Source organism: Nycticebus coucang, chromosome 4, assembly GCF_027406575.1.
Source record: "Nycticebus coucang isolate mNycCou1 chromosome 4, mNycCou1.pri, whole genome shotgun sequence".
Lineage (NCBI taxonomy): Eukaryota > Metazoa > Chordata > Mammalia > Primates > Lorisidae > Nycticebus > Nycticebus coucang.
This window is the reverse complement of record NC_069783.1, coordinates 106,734,858-106,748,350: the sequence shown is the minus strand read 5'-3', so window position 1 is coordinate 106,748,350 and position 13,493 is coordinate 106,734,858. Positions and strand designations below refer to the sequence as shown.

General features: G+C 49.7%; 1 protein-coding gene across 14 annotated transcripts in view; it reads right to left on the bottom strand.

The window, feature by feature from the left end:
• RIMBP2 (RIMS binding protein 2) overlaps positions 1 to 13,493 on the bottom strand; it is a 266,080-nt gene that overhangs the window by 54,227 nt on the left and 198,360 nt on the right. For 6 of the 14 annotated variants that reach the window (XM_053588646.1, XM_053588643.1, XM_053588648.1 and 3 more), the window contains 5 exons: positions 11,478 to 11,636; positions 8,155 to 8,811; positions 6,511 to 6,628; positions 3,092 to 3,253; positions 671 to 855 (listed from right to left, as the gene is read on the bottom strand). In XM_053588646.1, coding sequence (XP_053444621.1) covers positions 671 to 855; positions 3,092 to 3,253; positions 6,511 to 6,628; positions 8,155 to 8,811; positions 11,478 to 11,636 — 1,281 coding nt within the window. Of the gene's footprint in view, positions 1 to 670; positions 856 to 3,091; positions 3,254 to 6,510; positions 6,629 to 7,421; positions 7,465 to 8,154; positions 8,812 to 11,477; positions 11,637 to 13,493 lie in introns of those variants that run through there. The other 8 variants (XM_053588652.1, XM_053588651.1, XM_053588653.1 and 5 more) reach the window with 6 other exon arrangements.

The following is a 13,493-nucleotide window of genomic DNA, read 5'->3' as shown; positions in this document are numbered from 1 at the left end:
AATTCGTGCCGAGCCAGCAGCATGTGGCAGGGCCTCTGTCTGCTTGAAACGGCTCCTCCGGGAGGAGCCGGTGCCCATGTCAGGCACTCTGACCACTGTCACACCCCGGTCGTCTAGACCCTTTCTGAGGTTGCAAACTTAGGGATCAAGGCCCCCTTTCCTCCTCCTGCTAAGCAGCACACTCTCTCCCATTTCCCTACTTGGAGCTTGTGTGTCTCCTCCCTTGCCAGGTGGGGTGGGTGGAGTGGTCTGCCCCATTGCTCTGTCAGGCTCTGAGGTGTGGCAGCCCCAGCCTCTGGCCGTGAAAGCTCACTCCCTCCCCTCTTCCTCCTTCCCTGCAGTTTTGGTCTTGTGCACTAACAAGTTAAAATTCGGAGCCTGTAGTATTTTTCTTAACACAGGGCCTAATAGAATCTACAGTGCACAGGACATATTTAGGCATGTCTGTGTGCACACGTACACATATATATGCACCCACCCTATACAGCTAACAGGGCAAAGCCACTGCCTCTTCCAGCAGATGAGCAGACTCTGGGGCAGTGATGCCCTCGAGGCAGAGGCCCTGGGCAGCCTCCAGACCCAGGCTGTCTGAGCTGGCCCTTGTTGGCAGGCTCTGTCCTGCAAACCCCAGACCCCTTGGACACTGGAGCTGCATCCCCTTTGCGCCCACCTTGATGATCTGTCCTTCTTTGAAGGGAAGCTCCTCCTCTGCAGCATCTGGGTTTGGGGACATGGTGAGTGGGTCATAGTCAAAGAGAGCCACAAAGATGCGGGCCTGGGGCTCCTCAGCTCCAGGGTCAGTCTCTGACTCTTCGTAGAAGTCTGGGGACAGGCGGTCTCGCCCCATGTACTCATCTGGCAGCATGTGGGGTGAAGACAGCGACAGTGGCAGGTGAGTCCTCCAGCCATGTTAACTTTGTGGCTTAACATATGGGCAGGAGGAGATCAGGAGCTCCCCACCTGGTGGGCTGGAGAAGCCTGTAACTGCTACGAAGCACGACCACACCCTGAGCCCAGCTGCGGGTCTCCACCCCAGAGGGGGTGGGCCAGGCACAGAGAGGACAGGGATCCCAGCAGACAGCACTCGGGCCCTTCACAGCACCCACATGCTCTGCATAGACCTGATCACGGCCCTTGGGCATCATATATATGTAAGTTGGACAAAATCTGTAGAGGTGGCCAAGTTGTTCACTAAGCGCTAAGATTTAGTAAATACTTAACTGGCAACAAACACATTCTTCATTACAGTAATTAGCAATTTCCTGGCAGAACTGGGTTACAACTCTACCATCCTGCCTCTAAAAACAATTCCTTTTGAAATCCTCATATATGTGTGCATATATACAATTAGATGGTATTAGAGCTATGTATATGTACATATGTCTATGTGTACAGAGGGTTCCAAAAATGTATACACAGTGTGAGAAAGGACAGAAAGAACTGTATGACATTTGTCACACTCATGTCACATTTGACTTCTGCAATTACAGGAGCTGCTCAACGTGACCTCTATTCATCTTTTGTTATTGGAATATGTAGAATATTACGATGTTAACCCAGTTTTTTCCCTTCTTAAAATGTGTGCACACTCTTTGGCACCCTCTGTGGTATAGAGAGACAATCAACTGACACGTAATATTATTCTGATCCCACGAGCAGGTCTCAGAACCAGCAGGGAAGCAAACAAGAAAAACACAAGTCAGCAGCAGAGAAGGTAGGGCTGGGAAGAACGGCCCAGTCGGAAGTTCTGTCACCAGCACAAGGAACACAGGCATGGGATGGGAGGACACAGGTGTGCAGAAAGGACAGGACGGGTAGTAGAGAAAGAACCAAGCAATCAGCATCTTTCACCAGCCAAAAACAAGAAAGAAAGAAAACATTTAGCTTAAAAATAAAAGCACTTCAGCTGCAGGGAAGGTTGATCTTGAAAATGTAGTGACTTGTTGACATTACTGACATTCAGGATCTTTTTAGAATGCCTAAATAATCTAAAAATTCAGTAATTTAACTTCTGCTAGGGAACAAAACCTTTCCACTGCAGGTGTCACTCATTTCTTCACACTACTTTTATTGATACTCAGAGGAAAAACCCAATGACTTTTTCCTAGTTTCACATGTTATCTCCGATAAATACAGAGAAAAGCTGGAGCGAGGCCCTGCGCAGCCTGTGAGTCCCGTGTGAGCAGCAGCGCGACCCCTTCCGCTCACAGACTGCCGCAGAAAACCCCACTGCCACTGCATGAGGAGGCGGCTTATTTTCGAGTCAGGCAGGCATCTGTGGGAGGTCTGCAGCAGGAGCCGAACTACAATGAGGTGTGACCTGGAGAGCGCAGCTCCGGCTGTGGACATTGCCCACATAGGACAGCTGCTGCCTACAGCATTTCTCTGGCTGAGTTTATGTGGCAAGACTGTGGTGTCAAAGCACACAAGGGGGTCAGATGCTAACGTCTGAGCCTAGAGAGCTGGGTTTGGCCAGCATCTTCCTTTGAAGAATCCCGTAAGTCACTTCCGTAGTCAATCAAGGACCGTGTTTTCTCAGTAGATGGCTTATGTTCAAAGACCATGATCTGTGGAAAACTGTACTTTTACATCTTCAAGCCTCAAATCACATGGACCCTGCCAAGAGGCCATACTACAGGAAGCAGTGAGGTACAGAGACCCATCCTGAGGAGAACTGCCCACACTGAGACATTATCTCCTCCCGGGTGTTTTGTGGGGTGGTGTGGCTGAGGGTGGAGGTGATCTTGCAATTGAAAGTATGTGAATACAAGTCTGTGGATGAGGTAACCCCGCTGCATGTTCTCCCAGAGAGGGGGCTGTGTATCTCCTGGGCACCTGACCTTGGTGGGGAGAGCCGGGACTGTTGGGGGATGTATCTGTGGAAATCCGACTTCACTAGAGATGGGAGTGAGCAGCTGGGGCTTGTCCTTCTCCAGTGCCTTGTCCAGTGGCAGGCTGGGCTGAATGGGGCAGTTACCTGCACTGGGGCTGACCCAGGAGGGAGTGGGCGCTGCCCTGCCCTGCTGTAGAAGTGTCCTGGCCCCGGGGGTTAGGGGGTCTTTGCCAGGGAGGAAGAGGAAAGGCTGCGTACCGTGAGGGAGGGCAGGCAGGTCAGGGCTCCTGACCCGCCGCCTGGGTCGGCTCTTGAGTCCCCCGGTGCTGCGGGAACAAGCACCGTCTCGCACAGGCGGGATGTGGCCCTCACTACCTGACCGAGACCAACCGCCTTCACTGCTACTGTCCACTGTAATTTCTACGGAGAGAAAGGGAATCATCTATTAAACAGACTTCATAGCTTTTCGGTTTTTTCCTTGTGGGGAAACCTATGGAAAAGAGTTCTCCATTCTCTCTCTCTCTTTTTTTAAAGGACCAACCTTTGTTGATGATGAAGTTATTAAATTTTTAATTGTTCTTCTCTGGACACAAAAAGAAACGTGCTATACTTCCTCATTCTGTAAGCCCAGTAGCCAAAATAACAAAAAAAATGAGAGAAAATAGAGGAAATTTTCAGAGTCTGTGAGAATAGAATCCTCACAACTGTGGTAAAGTTTTAGAAAGGCAAACCTCCAATCCTCCCGTCCGACAGGTAAATAGCTAGATAAATACAAAGACCCAAATCTAAAGGGAAGGCCCAATGCGGAGGCTCACGCCTATTATCCCAGCACTCTGAGAGGCCAAGGTGAGTGGATAGCTTGAGCTTAGGAGTTCCAGACCAGCCTGAGCAAGAGTGAGACCCTGTCTCTACTAAAAATAGAAAAACTAGCCAGATGTGATGGTGGGCACCTGTAGTCCCAGCTACTCAGGAGGCTGAGGCAAGGTCAAAAAAACGGGACAAACCAAACCAAATTAAATATCTTTGGACATGTCTATCAAGGTTCAGATAGACACCTTATGCTAATTATATGCTTTACAATTTATTAGATGTGGAACTATAAAACTTTTGTTTTTAAATCACGAAGATTTAATTTAATTTTCCTTTTTCCTTTTTTTTTTGGAAACATGAGAATATTAAAAGTTACAGTATTTTTATTTAACTGTGGAACCATTGCTTATTAAAAATACACTTAGGAATCATGTGGTTTACACACTTGATTTCCCCTAAGAAAGAAAAGTGATACTTTTGGAATATAGCAAATTTCTACAATATTTTCTAATATTTTCACAAGAACAGTAGAACTAAGTGAGAACAAGAGGAAAATACTGTCTGTTCACACATCACTGACCATTCAAACATCAGGGCCAGTCACCTTATACTCCTCATCCTTACAGTAGGTGACAATTTCATTTTGTCTTCTTCTGAAATAGAATATGTACTATGGTATGCATATGTACAAATGTGTACATGTAAATTGTTTTCATTTTAGTTTGTGTGTGGCATATAAGTCTATACACTTAAATCTATAATGGATTTATTACTTAACATTGTTTTGAGTTACATTATTAAGAGGCTTTTTCTTTAAGGGGTTAACACAGAATTGCTCTCTCTTCAACCAATTTAACAAAAGTTCTTACTAAAATCAAGCAATGTATGTACCCTTTTGAATTTCTTACCTTAAGAGAAATCTAACCGCAGCATTGTCTGAGGCTCTCTGAAGACAAGGCTCAGCGTGGCAAGACTGCACGCACAGAGGTTTGTCACCTTTGCTTTCTTGCTCAAGTGGGAATGTGTCATAGCACATGTTCAGCTCCCAGCCCAGGAGACTAGAATGGAAGGGCTGTGCCTCTGTGAAAGGACACCCTTGCCCACTGCCCACACCGCTGCCTATCCCTGGCTTGAACCTCAACAGTGTATTTAATGAGCAAGGCTTGCTTGTCTTCACTCACTAAAATTACACTAAAAAGAAAACTCGAAACCAGCTTCAAGAACAGAACAACAACATGGAGCCCTGGACAGAAAGGCTGCCCCTTCACCTACTTGGCTCCTCCCAACAGGAAGTCTCCAATAGGTCACATGATCAAAGAGCCGGAAGAACCTACGTAAGCTCTGTAGTTGTTACAGAAGGATTTATACACCACATGAAGACACGAGAGATGGGGCTGTAGGTTTGGAATGCTCCAGAGGAATTTAGGCTCAGCCTATCATATATATATGGAACTGCTAATTGATCTATAATAAGCAAAATCAATGTTTTGAGTCTGTGTATATTTTGTTATCTTTCAGTTAACTGAATGTACTGTATAAGGATCTTTAATATTCTATGGAATTTTTATTAATGACATTTTAGGGCTGGGCATAGTAGCTCACACACCTGTAATTCTAGCACTTTGGGAAGGCAAGGCAGGAGGGTCACTTGAGGCCAGGACTTTTAAACCAGCCCGGGCAACACAGCAAGGCCCTAATCTCTACAAAAAAGTCAAAAAATTAGCTGGCTGTAATAGCACATGCCTGTAGTCCCAGCTGCTTTGGAGGCTGAGGTAAGAGGAGTGCTTAAGTTCAAGAGTCAAGGCTGCAGCGAGCTACTCTTGCTCCAATGCACTCCAGACTGGGTTATAGAGCAAGACCCTGTCTCCAACAATAAATAATAGCACTACAAAAATGGCAATTTTTTTCCCTATTGTTGAATTATATAAGAAAAATATGTATGAAAGAAAACAATTTTAGAGGATCTGTTTTGCTTTATAAGGTCTTTCTTCATTTTGAGTTGCTGGGAAAGATGACAAATTGTCTTTTACATTTCAACAATTTGAATATGATGGCCTAGACGACCTGGATATTGTTTTCCTCTAGCCCTGTAATGCCAAATCTGGACGTTTAGTTTTCATCTATTTCTGTTAACAGTTCTCATCGCTGTGTTTCATGTGCATGTGTGTTTTCACAAGAGGCTAGTTTGTGTTGATTACCAGCTTCCATTATCTTCTGCATAGTACTTTTTGGAATTGCTGCTGCCACGATCCATTTCCAATAATTTGAGTATTACCATCCTGCCTTTGGCCACATGGCCCCTCTGAACAAATTGAGTAGGATGGCTGAAATAACTGCTTTCAGCATGCATGGCTAAATTCCAAAAAGTAGTTAAGAGAATGGAAACAAGGCCAGGTAATGGCTCAGGAGTGGGAAAGTGACCAGACACATGAGAGCGGCATACATTCAGGGCCATGTTTGGCTGCTGGCTGCCCACATGTCCTACTCACACAGACAACTCTCAGTTATTCAGGGCCCACTTACCTTGGGCTTTGGCCCCAAGCATTTCAGGAGAGCTCAGCCAGGGTAAGCAGATGGCAGGAGGCCACCCCATCAGCACTTACTCTGTGAAGTTCTCCAATGAAAAGTGGACAGGGAGAAGACTGACATAAAAAGCCAATTTATGATACGCTATGAGAATATTTATAACAGAGTTTATTTATCATGCTGTGCTGTTACCGCCTCCTAGATACAGTAAATAACCGAGAGTTTTCTGTATTTAGTTGAAAATGCTACTGCTAAGAAATGTTTTTCACATGTTTGAATAGAGGACCAAGCAATCATGTGCTCTGAGGTGGAAAGAGAGAAGCAACTGTGAGGCCACTGACCGATGGACGGGACAGGCCTCATCCGGGACCGCTGTGGACCAGCACTGCCTCGGGGAAACCTCCGTCCTACGTGAGCCACCCTATCTGCCCGTCCTGCAGACGCTGGGTTTCCTAAGATCTAAAGATAAAACAACATGAAAGTCGTAAGTTGTGCCAGCCCTGGAACAAAAGAATTCAGTTAGCCAAATCAGTTCGATTGAGAAGCAGAAGCTCTAAAGGCAACTAAACTTAGCTTTTAACTGAAAGGTTAGCTGAATGACCTGGAAGAGAACAAAGCTGTCACCCGGCACCCCATTTTCTATGTCCACTTAGCAGTTTGACATGCGGTAAGGCAGGGGCAAAAAGTAAATATTGAAGAGGTTCCTTTTGTTGCTGCTACTGCCGCCGAAGCCAAATACCTTGCACCAAAGTGCCAATAGTTTTCACACACCTCATCCTGCCATGGGCACCTCTGACCACTTTCACCCCTGCCCAGTTTCCATGTGCCTGCCCCCCTCCCCGGCAGCTGTCACAAAAGTGGGGGAAAATTCTGTAATTCCAAACGTCCTGCCTGGATAAAAGTTGCATGAGAGGCTCTAAAAATCCAAAGATGAAATCTTTGAAACTCAGGGCAACCTCTTAGGGCTAATCTGAAGATGCTGATGAGATTCTAGGGCCCACCTGGATAGCCTCTCTGGGTAAGCTCACCTCTAACTTAGACCGAAGGTTAGAATTAAAGCCCCAACCCTCTAGCTCACTAGTCAGTCAACTGAGTGAGGAAGTTCTCAGGAACACAGGTGTGAACAGTGCCCGGGTGTGCTGGCTGCAGGCGGCTGGCGGGGAGCCCCGGGGTGTGGGTCAGCGTCTCTCGTAGACCCATCCCAGAGCTCATGGGCTCAGACTCGAGGCCTGGCACCACGTGGATGGCTCACCTGTGTTTGCAATGGAAAGGTCAGCATGACAGGAGCAAATGTTCTGGAAAGAGGATGCAGTGTAGAGATGAATGACGCCGTGAATGAACCCTACTCTCCAAACCCACTAACAGAAGACAAGGCAAGAGACGGGGGTGTATTTGCATCCACAGGTGAAGGCTGACAATGGAAACTTCATTTTGGAAACTGGACGCAGAAAAGAATCAGCAATAAAAAAAACAACAAAAATACCTTGGAAACAATATGCAAAAACAGACTTCTTCAATAATTGTTCTCTCTCTTTTTTTCAGTTATAAAGACCAAAAACAAGGGAGGAAACCTTCATTAATATTAATAGGTAAGTCCCTTTGGATCATTTTGAAGAACAAAAAAAGTTGCCAAGCTTTTAAGAAGATCATGGTTCAGCTAACCCTTAATTAAAATTTAGATTCAGTTGTCCTTTAATTAAAGCAGCCACAATCATCATTGATTCTGGGGGCGGGGAAATCATCAGTCTAAAGCAAAGTAAAGAAATCTTCAGCATGGTCCAAAGACTGGGAAGCAGATGGGACTTAATAAATCAAAAATGCAGGGAAAACTAAAAAAAGCCAGCAAGGATTCCCCAAGGATGGACACCAGAAAAAAAAGAAGAAGGAAAAAGAAAGGAAAAGAAAAGAAACAACCAAAAAATTAATTAAAGTATGAAGAGGATTGTTCTGGCAAGTGGAGGTGAAAGGCGGTTTACGTCACACACCAGCGGGCCCTGCGCCGCTCTGGGAGCCGGCTTTGGGCGCTGGGCAGCGGCCCTACTGTCTGGCATCCCGCTGTCGGGCATTGCTACGCTGTTCCTCCGGACACCCCGCAAGTCCGGGCGCTCTGCGGGCTCGTCCCAGCCGTGCTTGCTGGGCGCGGGCCTCTCGGGGCCAGGCCGGGTGTCGTCGCCCCTGAGCACGACGCTGGGGTCCTCCTGCTCCCAAAAGTCCTCCTCAATGCTGCTCTGCCGGGTCAGCGTGCGCCGCCTGGCCAGCGAGGGCCTCGGGCTCCGAGCGCAGGGACAGTGCCCTGGGGGGCAAGTGGCCTTGGTGCTCCCCAGGCCAGGGCGCAGCTCTTCCTCGCTGCCACAGTCCAGGCCACTGTCTGGGCTCCTGGCGGCCGAGCGGCTGAGCCGGCAGCCTCTGTCCTCGGAGAGCCAGGAGCCCCGTGGGGCCTCGTCCCCACTGCGCAGCCTGGCGCGCCTGGGCTCTCCAAGCAGTGGCACCCGCGCCCTGGTGGCCGCCCCAAGGCCCTGCTTGTGCAGCTCGCAGCACTCGGCCTCCTCCTCCGCTACTTCGGGGATACTGAAAAGCCTCTTCCCGCGTGGGGGCTGCTGCTCCGAGAACACGCTTTCGGAGGTCCTATGTTCGGAGCACTCCTTGGGGATTGGCGTGGTGGGGTGAGTGCAGGGAGGGCAGGGCGTGACCGTGACCGCACATGAAGGGGCGCAAGGGAGAAAACACACAGGAGTTAGTCTCTGAGGTGGGGCGGGCGCAGCCTGTACGTCCATAGGGCCAGCATGCTCCAGCAAGGTGCGGGGGACGTGTGGGATAGCGGAGGGCAGCTTGGGGGTTGCAGCAGATAGGTGGAACAGCGGCAAGCAGCAAGCTGGGGCGGGGCTGCGGCGCTGGGCCCTGTTGTGGAGGTGAACCGTGGGCGTGCACCCCTGCCCTGCTGTGTCCTCAGAACCAATCGCCATCGGATGCCAACCGACTGAGCTGGCTTCGTGGGGAGCCTGGCTGGTTCCTGCCTGTCCCCTGGACTGTTTTCTTCCTTGCCCCCAGAGCACCCTCTCAAATCCATCCTTCTTGTTCTCCTGACCTATCACCTTTCTCCTTGGCTAAAATATAAGCTGCATGAAACCAGGCACCTTGTCACTTAGTGCCCCAGAGTACTGCCCACATGCAGTGGTGCTGGGCGGCATGGACAGAGGCCTGAGGTCTGCCCACCTGTCTTCTGCATCCTGTGCTTGGAGGCCCCCAGAGGCACAGAGTATCAGAGCCATCATGGTCTCCAGCGCCAGGCACAGAGCGGGCCACACTCAGAGCTCCGTATAAATTCAGGGGAATCACACTGGTGTGTCTCCACAGGTGTCCTGCTCTCTGCTGGAAACAGCCCTCAAACTCACCCTCTGGCCGAAAAACGAGTCCTCCTGCTGATGGCCACTCCTAACTGCCTCTCCTTGGAGTACCCTGGCTGACTCTCCAGGCCTGGAGTACCCCTGCCTCCCCTTTGCACGTGCACTGGCTACCTGCCGGCTCCCATCGGGGTTGCGCTGGTTTACTGGCTGTGGGGTCTGCCATGCGCCTAGACCTGGCCACTCACTCTGCAGACTTGTTGATGTCTGTCTTCCTCCTTTGCTAACCATGTGCTGGGTGTACACTCAGGGATGTCAACCAACATCACCAAGATGGACACCAAGAGCGAGCCATCCATGAGCACAGGGATGGTCACCACAGTGCCTCCATAAGCAGCTGGGTCTTGGTATCAGTGAACTGGGCTGGCGGGGACAAACACGTGACCCTTCCCATCAGGAGACCAGTAAATTGATGCAGGTGGAACTGTGAGCCAGGCCAGACCTCTAACCCACATCTTGGAATTTCTCAGAGAACCAACAAGTTCAGACCAGCCTATAACAGCTTCTGATTGTGAGAACAAGGCAGTGAGCCTGCCACCCTCCTGCCTGTGTCCCCTGCACTGGGCCTTGTAGACAACGTGCTTGCTCTCTGGATCTCCTCCCAAGGATGCAAAGTGACTTTTTATTTCTTTGCTAAACTATTCTCAGAAAGCACCACCCTAGGATCTTCCTCCCTCAACAGAAAAGCATCAGACACATCAGAAGAGCAGGTGCATGCCTCGCCCCGTGCATGAGCACTTCCAGGTAGCTCTTGGTTCTGAGGCACCGTGTGGGGAGCCACAGGGGGGTTAGGTTGGACCTCTCAGGAAAGACCAGGTGCATCCTGCTCATTGGTGCTACCCAGGGAGCTGGTGGGTAGAGAGGAGCCACTAGGAATGGCACAGGAGCTGCAACCATGCAAGCTTTGCATAGGGATCTGGCATGTTCTTTGGTGACAAGACATCCCCCAAGGCCCTGCCAGAGGCCTCTGCTGGGAGAACATAGGTCAGTCTGTCTATGCAAGTGGCTGCCAAGAGGGTCAGATTTGGATGTGCCTCTGTCCACCATTCAAAGTGCACGGCTCTGTGTTCCTAGAGAAGTGTGCTACCGGAGGCTTCACCCCCAGCAGGAGTTTCCTCTCCAAGACCTCTTTCATTTTGAAAACCTGAGAAGATCCTACTAGTGGCCTGGCCCTTTGTCTGTCTCCCTCACCAGATTGGGAGCTGCTGGAAGGCAGGAGCTGCCCCACAACCTGGTGCAGGGCCTGTGCACAGAGGTGGTTGGGCACTGTTGCTCCATGGAGCTGGAACACATTGCCCATCAGCAGCAGCAGCAAGGAAGGAAGGAAGGTCACCAAATCGAGAGGAACCCAACCTGCCAGGCTTAGGGTGGCCTCCCCGGGGAGGGGGGCATGCTAGGGTCTAGTGAGAAATGGTCTTAGCAGGGCAATGGACTCACCAGCCTGGCCATGAGTGGCTCATGTGACTAGACTATGGGATGACCGTCCCAACCCAGCCCTCCCTTGACCTCACCAAACTTGACCTGTGCCTGCCTCCCTCTGAAGGGACCTTGCACAGCTCCCCAGCCCCCCCGCCCCCCGTTCCCTGTCTCAGTACTGACTCAGAGGTTACTTCTCTCTAGGATGAGACCCACTGCTGGGGTGGAGTTGCCTTTGTTCTATTCCTCCCACTTCAACTCCTGGCTGGGCCCCCTGGAAGGCATCCCAAGGACTCCTCCAAACTGGGAGATACAGCTAATTCCTGAATGCAAATTCAATAGTGAGCAAGAAGCAAATCCAAATCCAGGGGCTTCTGGTTGGGACGCGAGGCCCTCTGGAGCCAGCCACACCAGCCCCAGCAAAGGGACGAGGATGGAACTGCTCTGGGACTATGTGGAGGGTCCTGAGTGCCCTCCCCTTGGCCACTGACCTTGAGGGCATTGTGGGATGTGCCGCTGGGCCGCCTCCGACCCCCATCTTCCAGCTGCATTTCAGAATAGAGTTCCTCCTCATCTTCCTCCATGATGTCTGAGAGGTCAGACCCCCGGCTACTCTCAGTGTGGTAGTCATCTCCATGGCAACAGTGGGGCTGGGGGTCAAGAAGAGAGAATGTCAACTCAGCTCCACAAGCTCCCTTGTGGTGTCCTGGAGGTCCCTTTGTTCTTTTCTAGCTCTTGGAGCTCAATGTCTAGAGACATGTACAGGTGTGTGTGGGCACCACTCATCTTGGGTGAGGAGAATGAGGCCTAGAAAGAGGATGTGCCCCTCTGAGCCATGCCATGAGTTAGAATGGCAGATGGACAGATGCAGTTCCTAATTCCAGCAGGCACAGAAGCACTTGGGCTCTGGAGAAGACAGAACGCCCAGTGGGCCTCATGAGACACGCAGGCAAAATGCTCCACTTCTGGGCATCCTCAGCTTCTCTAACTTAGTGACTGGACAAAGGCTTGAGCCAGAAGTTTGCGACTCAGATAACAAGAAGGATTATCAAGCACTGTATGTGAATGTTGGTGGCTGGGCACAGTGGGTGGTTACAGTGGGTGTATGGACACCACGACCAGGCATTACAGAAAGAACCAGGCACCCATGGACTCAGCCTGGATTGGTGGGGAGTAGGAGCCCCCATGAAGGTTGTGTGGCCCCCCCCCAACACCAGAGGAAGGTGGTGCCAGGAGGAGGCTGAGACAGAGTAAAAGGTTTCACCAAATGTGAGTTTTAAGATTAAGAGGATACTTGCTAACATGCCACCTTTGAGATCCTGGCGGCAACCTTGGGAGCCCAGCAGTGATGGTGCCACTTGAGTTCAGCAGCCATTAACTCGAGTGTTTAAAGCAAAATAAGTTCAGGCAACTCAAACTACACCCTCTGATGAGCTCAGATTTATGAATGTGACACATCCATAAAGATACTCTGGTTTACTCCATGGTGCTGATTAAGAACAATTTATTTTGCTGGTAGGCACAAGACAAATGGAGTTAATAGCATTCTGTGATGCATTCATTAAAAATACCGAGGTTTCAATGACTAATCTCAGTAAAGATGTGTAAACGCTTGGAGTCACAGCAAGTTGGTTGGCATCTGCTCAGGAACGTGCATAAGCTTGGCAGAGCATTCCCCTGCTCTGCATCCACAAGAAGGTGGTCAGAGCATCTCAGTTGAGCAGTCCACAACCTTAGCATTTGATCTGCTTGGCCCTAATCTTCTCATTTAGGTGCCAAGTGGAAGATATAAAAGTGAACTGAATTTAAACAAAGATCAGACTGGCTTCAATCAGGTTTTCCAAGGCATACGGGGTAGAACTCCCCTGCATAAGAACATAGCCTCATCCTGTTCAAATCCAATGATGACTTAAGGATGAGCTCGTGGGATAGAAGGGGGTTAGAGACACCATGTCAGTACCACGTCCTTAGAAGGGTGCTGTATACAACAGGTGATCACCATATTAGTAGGCTGTCCAGTGCTTGCTTAATGTGACCACCTGGTAAGAGATGCAACTGAGGCCTGGGGTCAGGTCTGGGAGGCCCCAAGCTCACGTGCTCCCACTGCCTCTACTGACAGAGGACATGGCCTTAGAAATGCCACCTAGAATGTGATTTTCCTTGGGGACATATGGCTTTGCCCTTCAGTCCACAGTTGAGATGCTAGCAGATAGATACCCTTTCCTGGGACTGGCACCCAAACAGATGTACTCAGCCAACAGCCAGCAGGGGCTGAGATAAAGGCATCCCACGAGATTTAAACATCACTATAACAAACTTCAGTCTTGCCACCCAGCAAACCACTTTTTCCCTGGCCAGAATAAAAATGCCAAATGAAATCCCCCACCTAAAAGCCTCTTTCCTTTTCTTAGACTTAACAACAGTACACACTTTTAGTTACAAGATAAACAAGTTCTGGGATCTGATGTTCTGTGGGTGTTGATGGATGTGCTGGTGAATTCGATGGC